This window comes from Hyperolius riggenbachi, chromosome 11, assembly GCF_040937935.1.
Source record: "Hyperolius riggenbachi isolate aHypRig1 chromosome 11, aHypRig1.pri, whole genome shotgun sequence".
Taxonomy (NCBI): domain Eukaryota; kingdom Metazoa; phylum Chordata; class Amphibia; order Anura; family Hyperoliidae; genus Hyperolius; species Hyperolius riggenbachi.
In genome coordinates, this window is record NC_090656.1 from 170,411,943 (window position 1) to 170,437,101 (window position 25,159).

Sequence of the window (25,159 nt, forward strand, 5' to 3'; positions counted from 1 at the left end):
TACCTCGTCATAGGGCCACCAAGCCCCCATCCACCCACCAGCCAATCGCGGGCGGGGAGGCGGAGGCAAGGCAGAACGAAGCGCGGACAATAGGCCACCCATTCACCACCTCCGGTCACCACGGTAACCGACAGCCATGGATTCGGGGCGGAAGAGGGGCACCTACAGCTAGGAGGGGGGCGAGCACAGCGGCGGGGGGTACAGAGACGCGCGCAGGCCGCCCACACGTGCCCACATAAACCTATTAATCCAAACTAAATAAAATTAATCTAATGTAATCCTTAAATAAACACAGAAATAGATGCAAAGGGCACATCCACTGCAAATCAAGCAAATAACGGCCCCAGCCACAGTGCTGTCCAGCCAAATATAAATGTTGGCAAACCAATACTGGTAAAATAGTTAATTACTGCCCATAATGCGGAACTGGCCATGTCACAGAAGGCAACCCAACCCAACCAAAAGAAAAAAGGACACCCACAGCATCACCCAGAATACCAGGAAAAGAAGGGGGGGAAGACAGACCCCTCTAAAGAGGCAAAACCCTCCATTTCATTGAGCCCCGGTGGAATCGTGGCTTGTAAATTGAAAATCCATCTACATTCTTTTTGTTGTAGGAGTCGATCAGGATTACCTTCCCTGATGGAGCCGTGAATCCTGTTGAGTCCCACCACTCTCAGGCCTCTCTTATCCCCTCCATGGAACTGTCTGAAATGCAGGCCTACGGGGGGACATACAGAGTACCACAAAAGAGCCACGGTACTTGGCTGGAAGGGGGCGGGGCTAACCACCAGAAGTCGTTGCATGGACGGTCTGCAAGGATGAACGCTGAAGTCGTTATAACTTTTTACATGAACGCCATGCACGCCAAGTGCATTTTAGTCTTTACAGTCTCTTTAAATAACGTAGTAGAATCTGTGCTAATGAAACGCGTTAGCACTTTTTCATTTGAAAAAAAAAAAAAAAAGATTAGAAACCATCATAGAAAAGCTACCACAAACATAACAATGTACATAGAGCCTAAAGGCCCTGTCACAGTACAACATGAGTTTGTTTGTGGTTTTCTCCATTATCAGTAACTTTGAAATTCATCCAGGAAAACTTGCTGCACTTTTAAATACACAGCGCTGGGAGGAAGAAAGCAGCAAACACGGTGAAAAAGCTAATAACGTCTTCTTACAGCAAACCATTAGGGCTCTTTCACATTAGGGCAGATTTTCTGCGTTTCAACGCAAAGGGTAAAGTTTGCGTTACCCAAGGTGAAATGAAAGTCCATAGACTTTCATTTTAGCTTTCACATATAACGCAGCCTTTTTGTGCGTTGCGTTACACTGCACCCAGGAGCAGTTTTTTGGCCAACGCTAGCTTTATGCGTTACAATGTTAGTCAATGTAAAACGCACACTATGCGCGTTTTTAATCCGTTAACGCAGGCAATCAGTCCCAGAATGCAACAGAGGAACAATGTAGAAAGTTGACAACTAAAAGAAAAAAAAATTACCTGCGTTTTTCTATGTGCAGTAACGCATTGAAAATGGATTAAAAACGCACACTCACTGCAGTGCAACGCATATCAAAACGCAGTAAAAGGCATACAACAAAACGTATGCTTTGAGCGTTCTCCAACGCAAGCTCTGATGTGAAAGAGCCCTTAGCAGTGATTTTTATTTTTTTTTAAATCATGCATGCATTTGAAAACATGCACATGGTGTAAAAGAGCCCTAGGAAGAGAAAGAGCCACTGAAAGAAAGTTATAGACAAGTATAGTAATGCATAAAGGAGCTTCATATTTTCATATTGTACGTTTTCTGTGAATGTAGTATTTTAGGATGTTCCTGGTATACCTTGTCACTTACTTGTCTGTATTCTGTGTGCTGCTACAGTGTGAAGAGGCCTGGCGGTGGTATGAGCAGTATTCTGGGGAAGCTGGGAGGTAAGAAACAGAAGATGAGCACACTGGAGAAATCCAAGCTGGACTGGGAAACCTTCAAAGAGAAAGAAGGAATCGGTGAAGAGCTGGCTATCCACAACAGAGGCAAAGATGGGTATGTATTTCTTGTCATTTCATTGCTAAACATAATAGTAAGAGGTTTCTATGTCTGCATACTGATTACAAATATAGTAAGCACTTAAAGTGAACCTTAAGTCAGAAAAAAAATGAGTTTTACTGACCTGGGGCTTCTACCAGCCCCCTGCAGCAGTGCTGTGCCCTCGTAGCCACTCACTAATCCTCTGGTCCCCCTCTGCCAGCTAGTTTTGTTTTAGCCGACAGGCCCGTCAGGACTGGCCATGCGTAGCTTTTTTCGCATTCCTGACTAATTAGCGACTAATTAGCGGGCCGCAACGCGTACAAAAATATGCATTGTCGCATATCTATGCGTTCATAATGCGGCAACGCGTATTTATGTACACGTTGCGGCCCGCAATAGCGCTAATTACAGGGAATGCGGAAAAAGCTACGCATGGCCAGTCCTGACGGGCCTGTCGGCAAAAACGAAACTAGCTGGCAGAGGGGGACCAGAGGATTAGTGAGTGGCTGCGATGGCACAGGACTGCTGCAGGGGGCTGGTAGAAGCCCCAGGTGAGTAAAACTCATTTTTTTTTCCTGGCTTAAGTGTCTCTAGAGATTCTGAATCGAGTCTTAATTCACTTTTTTAACATGCAGCCATGTTAAGAACTATAACCCCTGCTAAAACACCGCTATCCTGCGGCAAAAGGAGGGGTTTATACCCCCCAAATCCCCCCCAGCAAAATCCATGACTTTCTTGGTCGTGGATTTTGCTGCTCATGGAGGCAGAGCTTTCAGCTGCAGCTCTGCCTCCATGCATGTCGATCGCTGTGTGGATTTCCGCCTCTCCCCCGCCCCTCTCTGTGAAGGAAGATTGAGAGGGGCGGGGAGAGGCAGCGATCAGTGGTGATTGACACGCTGAGAGGTAGAGCTACAGCCATAAGCTCTGCTTCATCAGGAAGCGCTCCCCGGAGGTAGGAGAGGGGATTTGGCGGGTATAAACCCCTCGTTTTGCTGCGGGATAGCTGCGGTTTAGCAGGGGTTATATTTCTTAACATGGCTGCATGTTAAAAAGGTGAATTTAGACTCGCTTCAGAGTCTCTTTAAAGAGAATCTGTATTGTTAAAATCGCACAAAAGTAAACATACCAGTGCGTTAGGGGACATCTCCTATTACCCTCTGTCACAATTTCGCCGCTCCTCGCCGCATTAAAAGTGGTTAAAAACAGTTTTAAAAAGTTTGTTTGTAAACAAACAAAATGGCCACCAAAACAGGAAGTAGGTTGATGTACAGTATGTCCACACATAGAAAAATACATCCATACACAAGCAGGCTGTATACAGCATTCCTTTTGAATCTCAAGAGATCATTTGTGTGTTTCTTTCCCCCTGCAGCTATCTTCCACTGAAGTGTCAGGCTGTTTCTTCCTGCAGAGTGCAGACAGCTGTGCCTGTATGTAATTCCTCAGTATGTGAAAGCCCAGCCAGCTCAGAGGAGGATTTATCCAGCTTGTAAAAGATAAGAGAGAAGAGAGAAGCTGCCCTACTCTAAATAATACACAGGCAGTGTGCAGAGAGGGGCCTGGAGGGGGGAGATGCATCACAGAACCACAACACTGAAGAACTTGGCAGCCTTCCAGACACAGGCTGACAAGTCTGACAAGAGAGAGATAAGTTGATTTATTACAGAGACTGTGATAGTACAAAGTGCTGCAGTAAGCCAGAACACATTAGAATAGCTTTTGGAACTTGTAGGATGATAAAAAACAGGATGCAATTTTTGTTACGGAGTCTCTTTAAGGTCCATTTCCACTATTTCCGAATCTACACCTATTTTCTGCATGCGAGCTGCACAGTGAAACTCTTTAGCCCAGGAGTCAGGAACCTTTTTGGCTGAGAGAGCCATAAACGGCACATATTTTAAAAATGTAATTCTGTGAGAGCCATACAATATGTTTCAAACTGGGACAGTAAGACTCGCTTCCCTTTTGCCATAGTGATGCGTATACAGTTGATCCACTGGGCCGTGGAAGTGTTAGACACCTCTTCAGCTTCTCTTGGGTTTCAGCAACATCAGCAATTTCCCCAAGAGCAAGGCAGGAGAAATACCGACTAACAGCTTGTACAATTAGCTAGCTGACTTGGGGGTTGATTCACTTTGTAGGATGAGATCCTCGCACTTTGGCCCAATTGGCTGCCTGTCAAGTGACAGGCTGCCTTTTGGGCCAATCAAAGTGCGGGAATCTCGTATTACAAAATCACTGGACCTGACGGTCCAGAGTAGGACAATTGGAGCAGCTGTTTAAGTAAGTTAGTAGTGCATGCTACAGCAGTAGCGTGCACTACTTTGAACATTTTACTTGCGCTGCCACACTAAGCTGCGCTGCTTGAGCAGTGTAGCTTAGTAAATCAACCCCTACTGATTTGTCTGTGAGCTAGGTGTACCCATCAAAAGAGCCACATCTGGCCCCCGAGCCATAGGTTCCCTACCTCTGCTCTAGCCTATTCGGGTAAGGACCAGTTGCCACTTACCAGGCATGTTTCTTGGAACACACACGCCTGCATTTGTAGTGATGCGAGTACGCATCCGAATCACTTAGCTATGTCATGCATGGCGATAGGGATTCAGGGTGCGTGCTGCGGGAAACTGCAGCATGCCGTTCAGAATTGCAACACAGTGTGATTGGGATGGCAAGCCACTTCTAGGAATAGGCAGCGTTTCCCCACTTGACTCATCTGCATGGAAACGCTGCAGATTCAGGACGCATTCGTGTCTAGTGGAAATGTCTGCAGTGGGATTGTGCACCCGAATATAGCCGTGCATGACACAGCTAAGCAGAATCGGGCAGCGGCTTTGCAGCAGTGCGGGTCCCACAGCCAAATTGGAAACTGCTGTGGAAATAAGCCCTTAATAATCCACCTTCACTGCAGAGAATACTAGAGCAGCATTCACTACAGATTGTCATTATTATGATCCTCTACAACATTCATTTATGAATTGCAGCCTGTGATAAAGCTGTATTTTTGTATCCAGGAAGCATTGTTTACTTCTTGAAGTAATTTAAAATGTAGGCATAATGGCACTTGTTAGGTAGGCAGATTAGGACTGCACTATATTACGGTATATGGGGGAGATATATTAACAGCAGCTTGAGGTAAAAATCTTGCTGTAGTGAAGAAAATGGAGTATGTGACATTTAATGAATTGACTAAAGAAGGCATCTATGTCCCCTAAGAAGTAGTTTACCTACCAAAAATACTTAAAGTGATGTTTCCATAGCAACACCTCTCATGGGTAAACAGGGTCAGAAACAGTAACAGAAACGTAGAGGTAATTATATCTCATGTGGTACAGGTTAATGACTGCTGTGTGGTGGTGTTCTTACTCTTGGCCCTTATACCGTAAAGCCAGGCTCTAGATAATTAAAAGAGAAGAAAAACATTCTCTGACACTCCAACCCCATACCAGAGTGAATAGTTGAAGCTCATTTGTAGATGTAGGCGTGCATGACAATAAAATGACTAAGGGCTGTGAAACACTGTGCTATGCCACCTCAGCTGCACAGACTACTATCAAGAATGCAGCTCTGCTGAGCCCCCTAGTGAACTTCATATAAGTAGAAAGGACCATAAGGAAGATTATCAAAATATTTGTGCAAGGTCTTTATAGTACAAAAATATCAAAAATCTTTATTGACACAAGATACAAGGGATTCCATAAAAATATCTCTGTAGGTTTTTTCTTTCCTTTCCTGCCTATACAAAAAAAGGATATCACCCCCGATTATATAACTACTGAGCCCCCTAGTGAGCCTTAAGGGGCCCATACGCTGGTCGATTTTAGCCATCGATTGATCAATTCAATATAATCGATCAATAGTTCGGAAATTGATTCTATTAAATCGATCAATCGATTTGCAGCTGATTTCAATCAATTTGATCTATCAGGACAGGATGGAAAATCTAGGTAGATGTGCTACTGGTTGCAGATCGATGGCTCATAGAGTTGCATTGTATCTAATGGTCCAATAATGCATTTAGATCGATTTCCAATAGATTTCATCCTGAAATCTATTGGAAATCTGTTCCTAGTGTGTGGCACACATCAGATAGATTCCTGTCAGATTCGACTTGACAGGCATCTAATAGAAATCTATCTGATGGTCGAATCTGCTGCAAATCTATAAGTGTATGTCCACCTTTAGAGGACAACTGTAAAGATATATGGAGGCCGCCATATTGATGTCCTTTTAAGCAATACCAGTTGCCTGGCTAGCCTGCTGATACGCTTAGCCATAGACCCGGAACAAGCATGCAGCAGATCAGATGTTTCTGACATTATTGTCAGATCTGACAAGATTAGCTGCATGCCTGTTTTTGGTGTGATTCAAACACTTCTGCAACCAGATAAATAAGCAGGGCTGCCAGGCAACTGTTATTGTTTAAAAGAAAATAAATATGGCAGCCTACATACTGTATTCCTCTCATTACAGTTATCCTTTAAGGTGGGTATTATTGATATAATTCTCCTGACAATCATCCAAGTTGATAATAATATCACTTGAAAATGATGTTTTGGGCCCACTAACAGAGGGAAAGCTGTTGTACAATTCATTCAGATTGATGGAATCAATCCATTTTTTGGATAATTTAAATGATGCACATTGCCTGGCTGTCCTGCTGATCCTCTGCCTCTAATACTTTTATCCAATATATACATAGACCCCAAACAAGCATGCAGATCAGATGTTTATCCCACAAATCTGACAAGATAAGCCTCAAGGTGACCACTAAGATTGGATCATTAGTGGCCACCATCATGCTTGTTTCAGGTGAGTGATTCAGACGCTACTGATCAGAAAGATGAACAGGACTGCCAGGAAAATAACATGACCCCCTCCAAATGCCTCTCACCTAAGGTCCCTTCTAAATATATTTATTTATATTCCCCCCTCCCCCAACCCTCCCTGATGCATTGATGAGAAATCCAGCCTGGTGAGTCATCTCAGCTCATTGCTGATCAACGATTGTTCTTCCTCCTTATCACTCCGACTCATCGATCACTGGTCATCTTCCCTCTGCCACCCTCCATAGCAACAGAAGAGCCTGGAAGCTAGCATTGTCTGTATACTATTGGTCCTGAAGTGTCGCCTGGCAACATGGTGGCGGATGCAGTAGTAGGCATTTAAAGGGGAAAAAAATAATAATTTGGTTTACCTGTTAGTGAAAGTATAAAAACTGCCTCCAGTATATTCTGGTCTCTCCATATCGATGCACAGGCTGCTGAATAGAGGGGCGGGGCCTGGATGCCAGAGTCCCACTCTGAAGAATGGGTCCTGCATGTGTTTCATAATAGAAAATTGCTAGCAAACGGTGTAATCTCAGTGTGAAAGTCAATTTGCATTGCCTTATGTATCTGACAGCAGCTTTCAGGATAGTTATCTCTGTTTATCTGTTTCCTGAGCATGTTGTCATCTCAGTTTCTTCTTTTCTGGACATGCTGTTATCTCCATTTATATCTATTATGGGTATGGAGTCATCTCTATTTATTTCTATTCTGAGCACCTGCAATTCAGTTAGGAGGACACAATAGCACTGCATGGAATACATTTGCTTTGACCTGACCATACATGTTGTACTGCCCAGTTGTTCAGTTAGAGCAATTCATTCAATAATATTATCAAAACAATTTAGCAGCCTGTTTATTTTTTCTTCATAGATGATGAATGACTACTAATTGATTGATTTTGCTTTAGAAAATCTAAGCTGTTGTAAAAATGACAAACAATTGCTTTGTTTGTGGTTACACATAATGCAACGGATACAGGTTTAAAGAGTAACTGTCAGGCTGCAGAAGCTAATTTAAACCTCTATTCTCCTGTGTTAAACAGTTTAGAAGGAAGCTCAAAAGCCATTAGTGAAGATAAACATTTCAGTTACCTTTGATGTGTGCTTATCTTAGTCTGTTATAGACCCATAAAGACGCAAGCCGCAGCTAAACTGCAAAGCATTCTGGGGCCCTCCCCTCGGCTGCTAATGAGACGGTACAGGAGCTTCTAATCAGTCCATCCCGAAACACTGATAAATCTCGGGGCAGAGTTTCACTGCAGGAGTCAGCTATTGTTCCTAGCCACATGGCTCATTAATATTCACTGCACACCGTGTTGTTCAAGAACCAGCTTATCTGTGATCAGAAGCAGGCAGGACATGACGACACATTTGGCTTCACAAACATGGAGCCTGCCATGAGCTGTCAGGAGCATCTATCTCTGCATATACTATATACAAATTCTGTGAAATCCAAACGTGGACAGTGAAATGCATATGTAATGTAAGTACAGCCAATCTTTAGCTACTGATATATGTGTTTATTTTCTCTGAGACCCTATACCTAACAGCTCCTCTTTAAGGTTTGATTATTCTGAACTAATCATTTATTTGATTGTTTTAAAGCAAACCTGTAGGCAAAAGAAAACAAATGTTAGATGGGTAGTGGAAAGCATCTGGGTGATCCCCAGGGTTCTCATATCCTCCTTTATCCCACCCCTGCTTGTCAAGATAGTCTTAAAGAGGAACACCAGTGAAAATAATGTAATGAAAAAATTGCTTTATTTTTACAATAATTATGTATAAATGATTTAGTCAGTGTTTGCCCATTGTAAAATATTTTAAATACCTGATTTATATTCTGACATTTATCACATGGTGACATTTTTACTGCTGGCAAGTGATGTAGTTGCTGCTTGCTGTTTTGGCAGTTGGAAACAGCTGTAAACAGCTATTTCCCACAATGCAACAGGGTTCACAGACAGGAAACTGCCAAGAGTACGTACACAGAATTTCTTTGTGGGAGGGGTTTCATCACAATATCAGCCATACAGCGCCCCCTGATGGTCTGTTTGTGAAAAAGAATAGATTTTTACACTTTTATGCCTATTACACATGATGCAAGTTTACGTCAGATTGATGGTCGAATCGATTATTTCTGTCAGGTCTGATCTGATTTGCAATTGTTTTTCTGATTCATTTTCTGATCACTTCTATACAAAATCGATCTGAAAAATGATCAGAAATCAGATCAGACCTGTTAGAAATAATCGATTTGACCATCAATGTGATGGAAAATTGCATTGTGTGTACCAGGCATTATTCTTCACGGGCCACCCTCCCCTCTGGTTATGAATGCGGCTGCACAGTGCCTGCGCAAGTCCTATCTGCACCTGATCAGTAGCCCAAAGCTGTTCACACATGGAGGAGAAAGCCTTGCACGAGCTGCTCTGTGCTACTGCAAAGCCGGAGCCAGGAGTGTGGCCAAAGGAGCAAATCCTGTTAAATCGGCAGTTATGGTTGCTACGGGTCTCCACCTTTTTCGGCACCAGCATCCCGAATGGCTGCACTCAGCAGCTCGACACTCCACAGCCTGGCAGGTATCTCTAAAAAGTGGACTCAAGCTTTAAATAATTTATTTGGCAAATACAGGTATACATCAGCACTCTTCATTACCTCAGCAAGGTATTACATGTATGGCATTCCATTGCTTTTGAGCAAGTCCTTGTGAATAACTCAGGTTCATTTTAAGAACAGTCTGAACCATGTTACATTGAGAGAAACTACAGTGTAAATAAAGTGAAGCTAAGTAGGAAAAAGATGCAGTAAAGGAAGTAGAAGTGAGTTCCCTTGGAGCTGTCAGCCTCCCAAGGTTTAACTCTTTGACATTGCCCAGTGGGTGTGGGCCAACTACACCTCACCTCACAAGCCGGCTATTGGCCACACAGGAGTATGTGACGCTGTGACATGCATATGCCTAACTGCATGCACCCGGAACTTCAACCCAAAATAGGATCTTCCAGTGCCTTGTACCCTGATTCCAAGAATTTGTGTTTTGGAACCAGGCGAGTTTGTTTTATGTTGGGCCAGCCTGGATGTTTGTACATAGAGCATCTTAATCTTGCTCTGTGGCCTTCCCCACAAGCCACAAATTCTACTAAAACTCAGAACTGTTTCTTTGCTAGAATGTCTCTTAAAGGATAACTCTTTATACAGTCTCCTGACTAAACCATTTTTCTCTAAAGCTAATAGGGGATTCTATATTGCAGGAATCCGATCATTGCAAGAATCCGAACTAATAATGCCTGGATTAACAGAGTGGAGCAAACTTTCCTGGTTCCAACACAATCATGCAGCTGGAGTCTCTGTGTACAGCACTGCCGTCAGCCCCATGCTGCCGAATAGACCAGATGTCATCAAGCCAGGACACAGTATATTCGGCCCAGGTCCTGGCTTGATGATGTCATCAAGCCGGGACACGGCCTATTCGGCAGAACAGGGCTGACTGCAGAGCTGTGCATAGAGGCTCCTGCTGCATGATTGCACTATAACCAGGAAAATGAGACATGATTTTCCCAGTAGCACTTATCTACAGATCTCCATAGGGGGGCTGCCTTATAGTAGGGGGCACATATGGCTATTTGACTACACTGGGGGGGGCATAATGCTGGAGGGCTTATCATGGTGGCATATCTGGCTATCTCTAATGGGGGAGGGGACAATATTCAAATACTGAGAGCACATATGGCTATCTGTACTGGGGGATGATCTAATACTGGGGGGACATATAGCTACCTATAGGGAGGCTAGTACTAGGGGCACATCTGGCTACCTAAACTGGGATGGAGCGCCTTATAATGGGGCCACATCTGACTATACAGGTGGTATTAACGCAAACTCCCAACCTGCTTGATAGTTCTGGACATTTCCCACATAGGCCTGTGGTGGAAACTCATCTGCTCCAGACTCCAACCAGACATAAAACACAATCAGCAGTGTCCTCTCCTGTTGCCCATTTATGATTCGTCTCAATGCGAACTGAGACTAGCCCTTTCCTAGAACAACTGCAAGGTTTTAGGGAATGAAGGCACACTTTTTACAAAGCAAATTTTCCCTGAGATTGCAACAATGATTATACAGTATTATAAATTGTCCTTTAAATTGTAACTGAAATATGATTGAAAGAGCACTAAATGGCATGGTCCATTCATTACACACAGCAAGTAGGAAAATAATGCTAATAACAGTGTTAGTGCTTTGCATGGACTGCACAAAGATGGTCTGGTCTACCGCTGGCAAGGATTGTGCTGTGTAAGCAGCTGGTGTGACTTCCTCAGTCAACTCAGTACAGCTTCTCCTCTGTGCCTGAGCTGCCCTGACTCAGCAAGCTCTGCTACTTGTTGGCTTCTCCTAGTCTAAAGGAGGAGGGGTACTGCTCTGGCACCACAGCCTCTTATGTAACCCTCACAAACACTCCAAGGCCTGCAGTGCATCTCTTACTTGCCCACAAACCATGGAAAAGTGACCACCAGCTGAGGCAGGCCAGATGGCATGAAAATGTCTGTTCCCTGTAAGCTTTTTACCCACACATCTATACTGCCCCTCTAGATAAATGTAATGATTTAAATATAATTTGTAACCATCCTTAAAAGCTGCAGGGTCAGCCATACCATCCCAGGAAAAATATACATTTATTTATTTATTTGTTGTATTTATAAAGCGCCAACATATTACGCAGCACTGGACATTAGTTTAGGTTACAGACAATATTTGGGGGTGACATACGGCAATATGACAATACAGGAATACAAGAACCAGATCACGCAGCACAGTATGAGTACAAGGTAATGCTTAGTCAGTCACTGGAGGGGAGCATGGAGATTAGGCAAATTGGGTTCACTCAAATGCATATATAAACATATATAAGTAGAAAACTGCTTGTTTTACTTGCATAACAGATGTATTGTACTGTCCACATTTTAATTTCAGTGGATTTTATAAAGCAAATAAAGATTATTCCCCCTTTTAAAGTCCACCGGGCTGGTATAGCATTAGTTCATGTTAGGGGGTTAATTTATTTTTAATCCTTTTTAGCTCCATTCTATTTTTAATTTTAAATACTTCAATTTTGATGCACTTTTTTTTCCTAAAAAGCTTGCAGCGTGGTTTCAAACACAGGAAGCTTTCTCGTAACCACGCTGGAGCGCAAGGAACAATAACGTTTTTACAGAGCGGCGGGTGCTGGGGCAGCCCTGACCAATCGGATGGTAAGAGGAAGGATTTAGATCATGCTTAGCCGCCGCAGCTCCGAGCCTCTGATGAGTTATGTGAGACGTGACGAAATCGACAGGGCGGAGCTGCTGACAGCGTTTCACAAACAGGTGGAGTGAGGACGGGCAGAGCGGGGGATACCCAGCGGGAATTCTGGGGAGCCGTGCAGTTAGCCCGGATGACTGAGTGGGGGAGAGCCAGCGGGACAAAAACTCTATGCGATGTCATACTCATCCATACTGTGAGTGCATTTTTTAATAAATATTTTAAAGTTTTTAGCAATGTTGCACGATGAGAGGTGTTCTTTTCATTTGAGGCATACATTGGGGAGATATTCTTAAAGGAACATTAATTTTGACCCTGGTGGCTACAGCAAGAGTGGAGGTGGATCGATAGGTGAGGGGAACCTGTGAAAACCCCACAAGCGCATTAGACCATTGTCATATGTGGTCCACCTAAATCGGTGAGCCGCTCTCCTTCTGGTGTTGGTAGTGGGACTGACGCTTGTTGATGCAGCGCTGGCCAAAATTGTGAATGTCTGTACATTGTAAATAGATGCCGAAACCGCAGTCTAACCGTCTCCTAGCAGCGATTGTGAAACTCCGTCATTCAAGCGGAGATGCGCGCATGATCTCCTGCAAAACACGCCCCCAGGACTTGACGCCAATTGGAGTTGAGCGGTTTTTAGGTAGTTAAGGCCTAACTGCAGGAACAGCTAAGAGGCAGTTGTGTCAGGGGCGTAACTATATGGGAACAGCAGCTCCTGCAACCACATAGGGTCCCAGAGCTGTGAGGGGCCCCCAAATCCCAGAGCTGTAAGGGGCCCCCAAATACTAAGCTTCCCTCCCATACTGAGGTCCATCCTGTAGATTAGGAAAACCATTACTGGAAAGCCGAGGATGTTGGCTTTTGTTTGCTCTTGGTCCACAGTCGGTCCTTTGCACCATTCCCAAGTTATGTGCTATTGAAGCAGGGGTGTCTACTGTACCTGGCTACTATTTCCACTCCTGCCGTCCGACGTCCCAATGATGGTACATAAATACCAACAATTCTTTCTATATTACTAATCCAAAATATAATCCTATTTTGGTTTCAAAAATTCACGTTTAATGTCTTGACTATCTCATGTACTTGAAAGATGTTGTTGTAACAACATCAATAATATCTTGCGTCTACTTAAAGGAGGTAAAGCCACCACTGTCTCCTCTATTTTTATGTTATTCAGCCCCATACAGACAAATATTGAACTTTTCTGTTCCTTTGCTGGGTTCTGTGTTTTTACGTTGATTTACAATCCTATTAGTTAGCAGTGAGAGTTGTGCTGCAGTCTGAGTGCAGAGAAACTCATTTAGAGGCCTTGATAATACTTACTGTAGCTTGGCTCTAAGTAGTATTGAGACTATCCATATTAAACTCATAATGTCACAGGTACCCTGTAAGGGAATTACCATTTCTCATTGCTGCTTCTAATGCTTCTTAATGAACTGCCTTACATTTTTCAGGTACATTGAAAGGAAAGCTTTCCTAGAAAGAGTTGACTACAGACAGTTTGAACGAGAACGAGAAATTAGACTCAAAAACATGAAACCAACATGACTCCGGTGTTGTGACAGCTGGAACACAAGGCAAGGCCAAGACTTCCATCTTGACGTTGTTACCTGGAGCATGGTGATCTGTATATCTGGACTGTACCATGAACATTTTAACTGTATATGGCCTCTGGGATATTATTTTTATGATTTAATTTTTTTTGTCTTTAGTACACAATTTCACAATGCCATTTCTGTTGCTGAATGTTTTCAACTAATCTTGTTACTTGAAAAATAAAAGTCTGATATAATTGTGCAGTTCAGTGACTGCTTCTGAAGTCACAAGAGTAAAAAGATTGTCATCATGTGGTTTACAGATTCCATGGTCAACTTTGCCTTGGAGAACATCACGGCCTAATCCCTATCGTGGTCCGGGTCTAATCTCTGTAACATAGTCTAATGCTGGATACACACCATGCGTTTCCGCGTTCGATGCGTCCGTCGATACGCATCGATTCGATTATTTCCGACATGTCCAATTCAAGCTTCGATGGATCGTTAGGTCGATTTGCCATACTTTACATGGCAATCGACCTAAAAATCATCGAAATGCGTTCGGAAATGCTCGGAAATAATCGAATCGACTCGTATCGACGGACGCATTCGACGCGGAAACGCATGGTGTGTATTCAGCATAAGGCCAATGTTTTGGGGAAAGCCGTTAACCTATCAGTATGTTTTTGGAATATATGTGGAGAGACCAAAGTGCCCAGAAAAAAAGCACGCAAACATGGGAAGAACAAACATACTCCAGCTTGTATCCTAGGTTAGAATTGTTCCTGAGACTTATGCACTGCAAGAGTGCTATCCACTACATCACTGTGCTACCCAATTTCATTAGCTTTAACCACTTTGCATCCAGACCTTGTTTCCCCCTTATGGACCAGAGCAATTTTGACAGTTTAGCTATGCCCCTACTTAATAAGCAATAACTTTATCCCTACTTATGATGACACTTAAATTAACCTATTTTGGTTCCTGGACGTAGAAACTACGTCCAGGAACCATGCGCGCTCCCGCAGCCGATCGTGCACGCGTGCTCCCGGCCCGTGGTTCGTTAGCCAGGCAATCAGTGAATCGGGCTATGGTGCCCGATCACTGATTACTCTCCCCTGCTGAAAAAGGGGCAGCTTCTCTCGGAAGCTGCGCCTTTTCTGGCTGTTACCTCCCCCATGCGTCGCTCTAAGCGTGTGTTACACTTAGAGTGACGTCATGTAAACAAACTCATGGCCGTCTTGTGGCCAAAAAGTAATACTACAACTAAAAGTGAAAAAAAATGAAAATCAACACACATTTACATTACAACACTACTGTTTACCCTCCCAAAACTAACCAAATAAAATGTTTAATATAAAAAAAAAATAAACATTACAATAAAAAAAAAAAAACATATAAATATTTACCTAAGGGTCTAAACTTTTTAAATATCAATGTAAAGATGAAATATTTCTATATTTTTTTTTTATTTTAAACTTGTAAATAGTGATGGATGTAAATCGGAAAAAATGCACCTTTATTTCCAAATAAAATATTGTCGCCATACATTGTGATAGGGACATAATTTTAACGGTGTAATAACCGGAACATATGGGCAAATACAATACGTGAGTTTTAATTATGGAGGCATGTATTATTTTAAAACTATAATGGCTGAAAACTGAGAAATAATAAATTTTTTCAGTTTTTTTTTCTTATTCTTCCTGTTAAAATGCATTTACAGTAAAGTGGCTCTTAGCAAAATGTACTCCCCAAAGAAAGCCTAATTGGTAACAGGAAAAACAAGATATAGATCAGTTCATTGTGATAAGTAGTGATAAAGTTATAGGCTAATGAATGGGAGGTGAACATTTCTCAAGTGAAAACGACGGAACGCGAATGGGTTAAATATATATATATATATATATATATATATATCGTTTTTTTCCAAGATAAACTAGACTCATTGTATGGCATTTTTTCTCTCAAACAATTTTGTTTTCTATGCATTTTAATAAAAACCACAAATTTTGTTTGGCTACTTCTACAGTTTATCACAAAACTTAGATTATGTTCCTGTCACAATTTATGGTGAAGATATTTGATTCTGAATTAATGCTACAGTGTGTATTTTTCACTATGAGTTGAAAAAATAAAAGTATTTTTAATAGTAAAAATTAATCTTATTGGCTCAGGGAACATGTACTCGCTTTCACCAATTAGTGCTGCAGCAGAGATAGTCCCGGAGGTGCGCACAGGAGCAAGCCCAATCGTGCGCAGCTGTGCTTCAGCTACACGATGTATATCTACATCCTTTTGGCTTAGATGAAGTCACAGAGGACGTAGATATACTGTAGTGGTGGTAAAAAGTGTTCAACTTTGGGGGTCATGGGGGCACCCTCCTTAAGCAGAACACCTGCCCCCTCCCATAATCAAAAACTCAGAAATAATACTAAGTAACTCCCCCTGTGCACCCATGGACACCAGATAGAAGCTCATAAAACTAAAAAAAGGAGTTTCAGTTGAGACATTACTGAAAATGTTAAAATAATAACTTTTAATAAGTTCCAACGAAAAAAACATGGGGAGGAAATGCATAAAATACAATCTCATGAAAAAGGAACGGCAGTTAGATGAATTGACAAGGCCTGACAAAGCATTTCGTGGCTTTCCACAGCCACTTCTTCGAGGCTGAAACATAATTTAGTTGGGATTTACTCCTTAGCAATCCTCATGTGTTTACAAAGATGGAATAGCCATGGAACCAAATTGGAACATAATTAGCATGCTTATCACATAAAACCGTGTTGGAGTAAAAAATAGTCAGGAATGGGACCAATTGCAAATAATGCAGGACCAGCTTGGTGATAAGGCTTAAAAGCGATTGTCAAAAGCAGAATATGATGGTGAGGATGAGCCTGGGAAGTAGTGAGAAGAGGTCATGTTGGAGAATAATCAACCCCTTCCGTTATCGCTTATACGGTATTCCAGTCACCTCGTACCACCCTAGGACTTTACTGATCAAAGCAGAGTCGCAAACATGAGGGTTTCACCCATCCATTGATACTCCCCAAGAAGGGCTGGCAGGGGAAAAGGTGGTTTGGAAGAAAAATAAGCTCAAGAGAGCTGCAAAGAGAGCACACAGCAGCAAGAGCCACCAGAATCAGAAGGCTCAGGGGTCAAGGAAGCATGTAAGATCTGTTCTATATATAAAAGACAATCACGATCACTGTAAAAATACAACATGCAGCGCTTTTGTTATTTTAACCACTTAAAGACAACTGGACGGATATATTTGTCTAGTGTAGTTGTGGAGAGTGCATCACCAGTTTATTACCAAATGAGGCACGTACATTTTGGTGTGTCTTAAAGCTTGGATCCACGTCACATAAATATGTAGGGACATACTCAATCAAATATAAAAAAAGTCATTTTAAAAATTATGATCAAACTTGGGAAAGATTTAGCTAAACTACAAGAGACATATGTGGTAACATTTTAACTGTGATAAATAGAAGAATAGAGTTTAGGGTTGAGGCCCATGTCTTGTGTATTCTTAAGTTGCAAACTGGATCAAAAGTTCAATTAAATTTCTGCATATTCTGTACCAAAAAAAAAGATTTATTAAATGAAAACAAAGTGACCGAAAATAAAATAAAAAACATATATTGTTACTTTAGAAACTGGGCTTTTGAAATATGTATGCCATGAGGGTATATTACTATTATTTTTGCAAATAAGGTCTTGTGCTCATTGATTGTGTAAAAAGAGAAAGGCAAAAAAAAGACGCCTTTCTTTCCAAATACAATATTGTCACCATACATTGTACTCTGAACATAATCTATATGTTATAATAACCAGGATGGATAAGCAAATAACATTTTGTCAGTTTAACTCATAGTTAGCACTGTTTATTGTAAAGCTATAATGGATGATAATGGAGAAGTAGCATGTTATATTTGCCCTTAATTTTCCTTTAAAATACATAGGAAATAAGGTAATTACTAAACAAAACTATCACACACTAAAAGTCTAATTTGCCCCGAAAAAATACAAGCTATAGAGCATTTAGGTGTAATAAGTAATAATAAAGTTATTGGGGAGTGAATGGGAGCAGCGCTGATATGTTTAAATTGCTCTAGTCCTTAAGTGGTTAAGGAAAATGAATTGCTCTAGTGTGAAAACTGTTATAGGATTACCATTGTCAAAGCACAGTTTAAAACGGCGCTCAGAAAAGCGCTGAGGAGCTCTTGCAGGCCAAAAGCATCAGATCTGCTGACTGACAATTGAGATGATTTGCTAATCTACATCAAAAGAAAACTCTTGTAGTTATCTGACTGAGAGTAAAAGATCTCTACAATGATGGAGTTGTTCAATCCTTTCACGACGGTTTTGACAGGAAAAAGGTTTTCTGACATGTCCTGTTAATTCTACAGGTTTTGTATATTGATTGCAAAGTGTGTTAGACAGAGCTTGGCTAACATGAATTCCAGAGCTCGATCTGTGTACACTTTGTGTACATTTATCGCTTCACGAGCACTTGTCGCCCCAGTGAAAAATCAATGTGTGGGTATTTCTAGCTGCCAGTGGCTGAAGAAGTGGCTGCTTTTATATAACATTTTCTCTGCTTTGAAACCCAGAGAGCTCTAGCATGACTTGGCAAAGACACTAGTCCATAGATGATGGGTCCCTCATTTAAGCAGACATTTCAAAACATGCTCAGATCTACATGCTCAGTTGCACATGTCTGACATTGTGTGGTGCAGCCGTTCCCAACAGCTGGCATATCTGCCATGTTTACTGAGATTAGACACTGAAACCAATGTGTATGGATTTCTTGATTTAAATATAAGCAAACTGTGTCTGTGCTGCCACCGAGTCATCCTCTTATACTTTTCCACTATTCCCGTAATAGTCCTGATTGTTTAGTGGCAAGCCTTGCATACAGGTATAAGGCCTGGTTCATACTTGCGTTGAAGTGGCAAACAGATCCGTTAAAATGGATCTGATTATCGGTCGATCAGATCTGTTTTCACTCTGTTGCCACTCCATTTCCGTTCCGCTGCTTCCGTACCGTTTCCCCACATCCCCTTCCCCGAGACCCACATGCCCAAAGTGTATTTTTGTATTTAGAACGGTCCGTTTCTTCACTAGTGTGAAGATACATTCTGTTTTCTCCCTACCCCCAATGCTGCCGCTGGGCTCATTGGTCTGGAAAAATTGCTGCAGAACCAAAGTTGCGGGCTGTTCAGTGGATCATGCGGAACGGATCAGTTTGAATGGACAGATGTGAACGGATCCATACGTTAACATTGGATCGGTTCCAATCCAGGAATGGACCGTTTTTTTACTCTATTGTAAACCGGGCCTAAGGCTAGTTCACACTGGAAGTGCGAAATGCGATTTTGCGGCACAATATTTTGTGCTTTTACCGCGATTTGCGATTCCCATTAAATAGAGCGAAAATCACTACATAATTGCCCCAAATATGCTGCATGAAGCGAGTTCGCAAATTGCAAACGCAGGAGTGAGAATGATCCCATAGGGATACATTAGTCACAGTGCTTTGCTGATCGCTGGCCTCAAAGGCTGTAATCTCTGTGGTATGAATTGCCTCTTAATCTATAGATGGTTATTTTTAAAAGCTGGAAGAAAAACAAATATAGAGCTACAGTAGTTGAATTTAATTAAAGGGACCTGGCTAAGTAGTTTGGTGTATCAGAAGTTTACAGTATCAGAATTTGCATTGTATTGTATATACAGGTGCGTGGTCGCAGTGGTGTATCTACAGGGGTGCAAAGCAGGTGCAACAAATCTGCGGCAGACTTGTGTACATGGCATCAGCACCACTCTCTTCAGCCAGGCCTGCTGAAATAGGGGCCTCTCCTGCCCTTCAGATCAACGCAGCGACAGACTTGCAGATCAGCGTGGGACCCGAGGGCAGAGAGGCGCACAGTAACCAGGAACTTCAGATGTGGAAGAGACTTCACTCGTCACTTCTTGCATTTAAAGTGATTTGCGCAGTTACAGTGCCCTGCCCTCGGGCCTAGCGCTGATCTGCAGTCTGTCGCTGCGTAGGTCTGAAGGGCAGCAGGAGAGCCCCCTATTTCAACAAATGTCAGTTAAATATATCATATAGGAGACTTACACAGTGATATTTGAGAAGTGAAATGAAGTTTATTGGATATACAGAAAGTGTGCAATAATTGTTTAAAATTAGGCAGGTGCATAAATGAGGGAACTGTTGTCATTTTATTAATTCCAAAACCATTAGAACTACTTATTGGAACTCAAATTGGCTTGGTAAGCTCAGTGACCCCTGACCTACATACACAGGTGAATCCAATTATGAGAAAGAGTATTTAAGGTGGTCAATTGTAAGTTTCCGTTCTCTTGTGATTTTCTCTGAAGAGTAGCAACATGGGGGTCTCAAAATAACTCTCAAATGACCTGAAGACAAAGATTGTTCACCATCATGGTTTAGGGGAAGGATACAGAAAGCCGTCTCAGAGATTTCAGCTGCCCGTTTCCACAGTTAGGAACATATTGAGGAAATGGAAGACTACAGGCTTGTTATAAACTGTTCTTATATCACCTTGCTTCGACACCACCGTCTCACAGACTGTGAGATCACTTGACTCTCCACACAGCAAACAGGAGATAGACTTTCTCAGGCTTCTTCAATGTTTACGTTATTTATTCAGGAAACAGGAATACAGATAGATACATTCATCATACCCTAGCCATGCCAATCTTCATGTTGCGTTACAAGCTCGTGATTAGACTCCCTGCTGAAGTCAATCAGGTACCTTCTTCCTAACTACGTTACACTAAACTACCTATGTACAGCATACATTAGATCAGATTACAGAAAGGAAGAACATGCTTAGAGGTCCCAGTCGGCCTTGCGAGCTAGTGCGGAAGGAAGAAGCAGAATGCTCTCTCCATTGCTCACTCCGGGTTTAATACAGACTAGGAAAGAGTTAAATATGACATCATCTTCGCCACCCCCTAGATCAGATTATTGGTGGACCCACTCGTGGTGTCATCATACCCACCTACTTGATTAATAATCAATGAGGCATTTGACCTAAATGCAGGCATGTGGATGTTTAGTAAATATGGCCGATGTTTACTGTTCCTGTGGTGTACGTGGAGGTCAGAGTAGGCCGATGGCCTTCTTTTAGGAACATGTTCTCAGTATCTGCGTGTATCCTCTGCTACATGCAGACCCTGAGATGCCTCTGCCTGCATCACAAAACCTCTATTGATTTTAAACGCATACACTGCGGACAAGCCTTTTACATAAAACTCAGGCCAAGTAACTGAGGCCTACTTAAATTATAACAATCCCCCCTAAAACGGCTTGACCCGCAGATCCCAGCGTCTGAACCTCCCAGTACCTGGTTTCTTTCTTTTATGTTTCACTTTTCGATGTTCGTGCTCACACAACTTCTCTGCTCTCGGTGGTTACCCCTCGAAGAGAGAGAGCACGACCTCTTGGTCTACCTGTAACCAGGCTCTCTGGGGAGGCCCTACTTCTAAATCCCTCTATACTACATGCTCAGCATTTGCGTCACTTGCGTATCACTCACAAACTTGCATGACCACCGAAAAGTGAAACTCGTTTGGTTGTTACTCAAGGGAGCAGTGCCAGGTGCCTTCTAAAAGAACGCCTTTATACAATCAGCTCCATCACAGGTACTACTAAACCTATACCCGTAACCCTGTATATCTCTTAATTTGAAAATATTGGTTCATGAGATTGTTTATGAGGCACCAATCTCTGGACCAGGTTAATTTGTTTTACGTAATTTTAACATGCAACCTCACCTGGATAATGATGCCTAAAGTTGTCATCCCCATCCAGACAACCAGTTGGTGTCGGAAGAACTTTGGAACTGCAGAGGCCCAGTCCGAGTGTCCCTGGAACATCACCGGAAACCTTTTCCACCAGGTCAGACTGGAACTCACCTGCTTATTTTTGTGTTCTACCTCGTTAAGATCACCTGTATCATGGTGAAATCTTACCTCTAACTTAGTGTACTGTTTGTTTAACCTTTGTAACAAAATGTGCTCGTCTTGGATCAAACCCCGTTCCCCTTTGTCCCATGTCGTGTTCTCTTTCAGGACGGGAACTACCCGTGAAACTTTGACCTTTAGATTTTTCTTAACAATTTGAGAAACAACGTCATCCAACCTGGATGACAGGATCCATATGGGATCTCCACTCACCCAAGATGTTCCCCTTGGAAACTCCCCCTTATCGGAACAATTATGAGAATATACCTTGAATGTATCATTAGAACTTATGTTAAAAAACCCAACCTTTCCTTCAGCCACCGGAACTATCGGTTGGGCTTCAGGGTGGATCTGTTGAATGGTAGCCTCGCATTCTGCGTTATTGAGCCTGCAGGCTTTTTCCCTAAATTTGACTTGCCCCGGCCAACGCAGGTACTTCTGCAAGAATTGCCCGCATGAGGACAACTCTACTTGCTTCACCTCCCCGTCTAGCACCAAAAAAGGTTGACCTCTCAGGTCCTGGTGTAAGACCTGGGTTGAGGTGGGAACTAAGGAAGTGGCGGTGCCTAAAGGAATCTTGCACCGTTTCCATTTGTTCACCCAAACATCTCGAAGCTGCCATGCAAAAGAACCTTCTCCAGAAAAATCGATATACCTCCCCTTGTCCAATCTCTCGCTGACAAAATATATCCCCAGCTGTCCTGATTGGACCTCTTCCCCCCTTATGTCCTGAGGCACACTATGTACCTGAGGTCGGGAAGACTGTACTCTCTGCAATCGTTCGATTAAGAGTACCTCTTCACTTACCCAACTATCATGAGGATAAGCTGCTGCATATGGACTGTGTAATATCGTCCTCTGTTGTGACCCGTGTGGTGTGAATGGGGTTCCCTGTGTGGGCTTTCCCTCCCCCGGGACCGCTCTCCCCACCCTCTTTGTCACCTGGAAATGTGGCTTGATCTCGATTTTTACTTCTTGTTTCGAGAACCACCCACCCTCGGCTTTCCAGCCTTTACGTGTGTATAGTTGTTTCAGAGGCACTCTCTGTTGGTAGCTCCAGAGTGTGATGTTGTCCCCTGCGTCTCTCTGGTAAGAGAATTGACGCCTCCTGCTCCTTCCTCTCCAATCTGGAACCATCTCACTCTGCATAACCAAGACAAGGTACCCCTGAATCACACACTCCACCTTTTGCATGTACCCATTGTACTGCAACGTACCTTTTAACAAACCTTTGGATCGGTGCGTCGATTCTGGGAGTGTGGTACTCAATAGCAGATTTACACTGCCATTCAATTCCCACTGCCCGCACACCTGCCCCTTCAGACCTTTCACCCACATTGTGCCCTGAAATTTGTTTTCTCCTGGCACAAGTGCTCTTTTCCTCCGTCCCTGCATGGTCCATCTGTGCCAAGCGGAGGGAGGTGTGAAAGGATTAGTACCTTTGTCACCCAACATTAACATGCTTGGGCCTTGCATTCTCATTAACCCCTTATTATACATGAGAATGTCCTCTGTTCGTGGATCACCATCAGCACGGTACTCTTCATTATAAAAACACCACCTTGGGAGAGAAAAACATTAGCAATTTGCACTATGCTTTGCTCAGTCAGTTTTTTTAGACGTTTTCCGATCTCAGGAACCTCGGTTTTTAGTCTCTTTCCAATTTCAGGAATCTCGTGTTTTAGTCTCTTTCCAATTTCAGGAATCTCGTGTTTTAGTCTCTTTCTAATTTCAGGAATCTCGTGTTTCTCCAAACTTAGATTGGCATCTGGAACCTTTCGCTTATCCGACTGACATCTCCATCTTTGCTGCCAGCACTGCAGCTGTCTCGATTCCATATTGCCCAACTCCTGAAATCGAAATACAAACAAATCAATTCTTATTAATGATTTGGGATTCGCCCTGCGGCTTGTACTCTGTACACTTGAAATTGATCAATATATATCGTAATTGATCTCGTTGCTCTATGGTTCTCATGAACTCTTTTTACTCTTATTGGTAGATTGGAGTTAAACTTCACCCCCCTACCTCAGTACTATCCTCAGTACTTACCTGTTTAAAATATGCTCCCGCGGACTTCACCTTTGGAAGCTCTCACCTCATTGCAGCTCACTCCACATCCCCCCTTATCTGTCCATGCGCCGCCGTCGCATGCACAGATTACGGATGCCACACCTGAGCCTGCAATGCTCTTACTCATTATCGCATTTACTTATCTAGAACTTCATCGCGATACCAGCTCTGCTAGAAGTTCTGTGTGTTGTACCCTCTGACCAATGTTTGCCGTGCCACTACCCCCAGACTTCACAAAAAACGGCTGCCTCCCTGTAGGAAGGAGCACTTTGCACTTAAACTACACAGGGTGCAGGGCTAAGCATACCAGCGTCACATGCCTGTATGCAGATCCCTGAATGCCCACATGGTAGGTAGTCACATGGCAAACAGCGTACTGATACACTGTCACTCTGTACATGGCAATTCTATCATCTGTATAATTGCCCCATGAACTGCGGTCAGTTTTTGTTCTTTGTGCTACAATTGATAGGAGCTGGAAAAAACATATTTGACCAATCAGTGGACGAAAAAAAAAAACGCACAAAAACAGCCCCAGCCCAACATAGACCTCTCAGTCAAGCTCTGGCCCTGTCCACGACAAAAAACGGAAAAAAACGTTACCGCCCTGCAGCAGCGGCGACGGAAACCCGGATTGGTCAACTCCCTTTTTTCCACCTCCGGCACCCCCCTGATGCACTGTCCCCCCCTATACTCTATTGGGAACTCATGCTGCACCACCCATTAAGGTGCCCCACTTACAGGAATAATCCCGTAAGCAACTCAGTACAGACACTTTCCTGACCTGCACTGCTCCGTGTGTCCCTGCACCTAGCTGGGACACTTTTCCTATCCGTGCTCCTGCTAATCTTACAGTAATAGCCTGGTGCACGTATCCTGGCATTCCTTTCCATGGACTCAGGGAAAAACTCTGGGGAAATACTTCGAGAACCGAGACACACAGTAGCATGTCTCTGTATTTCTACCCCCCTCCCTTTCAGCTGCTCTGCCCGGAGCCGCGAGCACAGCCTGACGTGACGTGGATCCCCCAGCCCCTCCTCCCCCCTGCCATGACGTGTGGGGGCCATGACTCTCGGGGGCGGGCTCTCTCCACTGCCGCCATTTTGAGTCCTGGACTGCCAGCTAAGATGGCTGCTCCCATAGCAGCCTCTCGTTCCTATACCTTAGGAAAGAAAGCAAACTCACACAGAACATACATTTTTATGCATAGTTACACACAGCATCGATACATTTTACCGAGAGTCAGCCTTCCGCTACCTATACTCTCTGGGATGCTTGCCAAACTTGAGACAAACCGCGTCACAGCTGCAATGCTAAATATTTTACATCTTAGCATCACCCAGGAACGTAGAAACCTCTCTCTCCTCACAAATCATCTGCAGCATATCTCCGCCA

At 43.1% G+C, this 25,159-nt stretch overlaps 1 protein-coding gene across 1 annotated transcript; it reads left to right on the forward strand.

Moving 5' to 3' along the window:
• The first annotated feature begins 1,887 nt into the window (after window positions 1-1,887).
• On the forward strand, window positions 1,888-13,944 carry CFDP1 (craniofacial development protein 1). The gene is made up of 2 exons (XM_068259727.1): window positions 1,888-2,044; window positions 13,607-13,944. The coding sequence occupies exons 1-2, from the start codon at window positions 1,905-1,907 to the stop codon at window positions 13,698-13,700; spliced, it is 234 nt and encodes a 77-aa protein (XP_068115828.1). The 5' UTR covers window positions 1,888-1,904; the 3' UTR covers window positions 13,701-13,944.
• Window positions 13,945-25,159: the final 11,215 nt, after the last annotated feature.

Coding starts and splice junctions, on each gene's coding strand:
- CFDP1 (XM_068259727.1), top strand. CDS start 1,905: ATGAGCAGTATTCTGGGGAAGCTGGGAGGTAAGAAACAGAAGATGAGC. Junction 2,045..13,606: donor CACAACAGAGGCAAAGATGG/GTATGTATTTCT, acceptor TACATTTTTCAG/GTACATTGAAAGGAAAGCTT.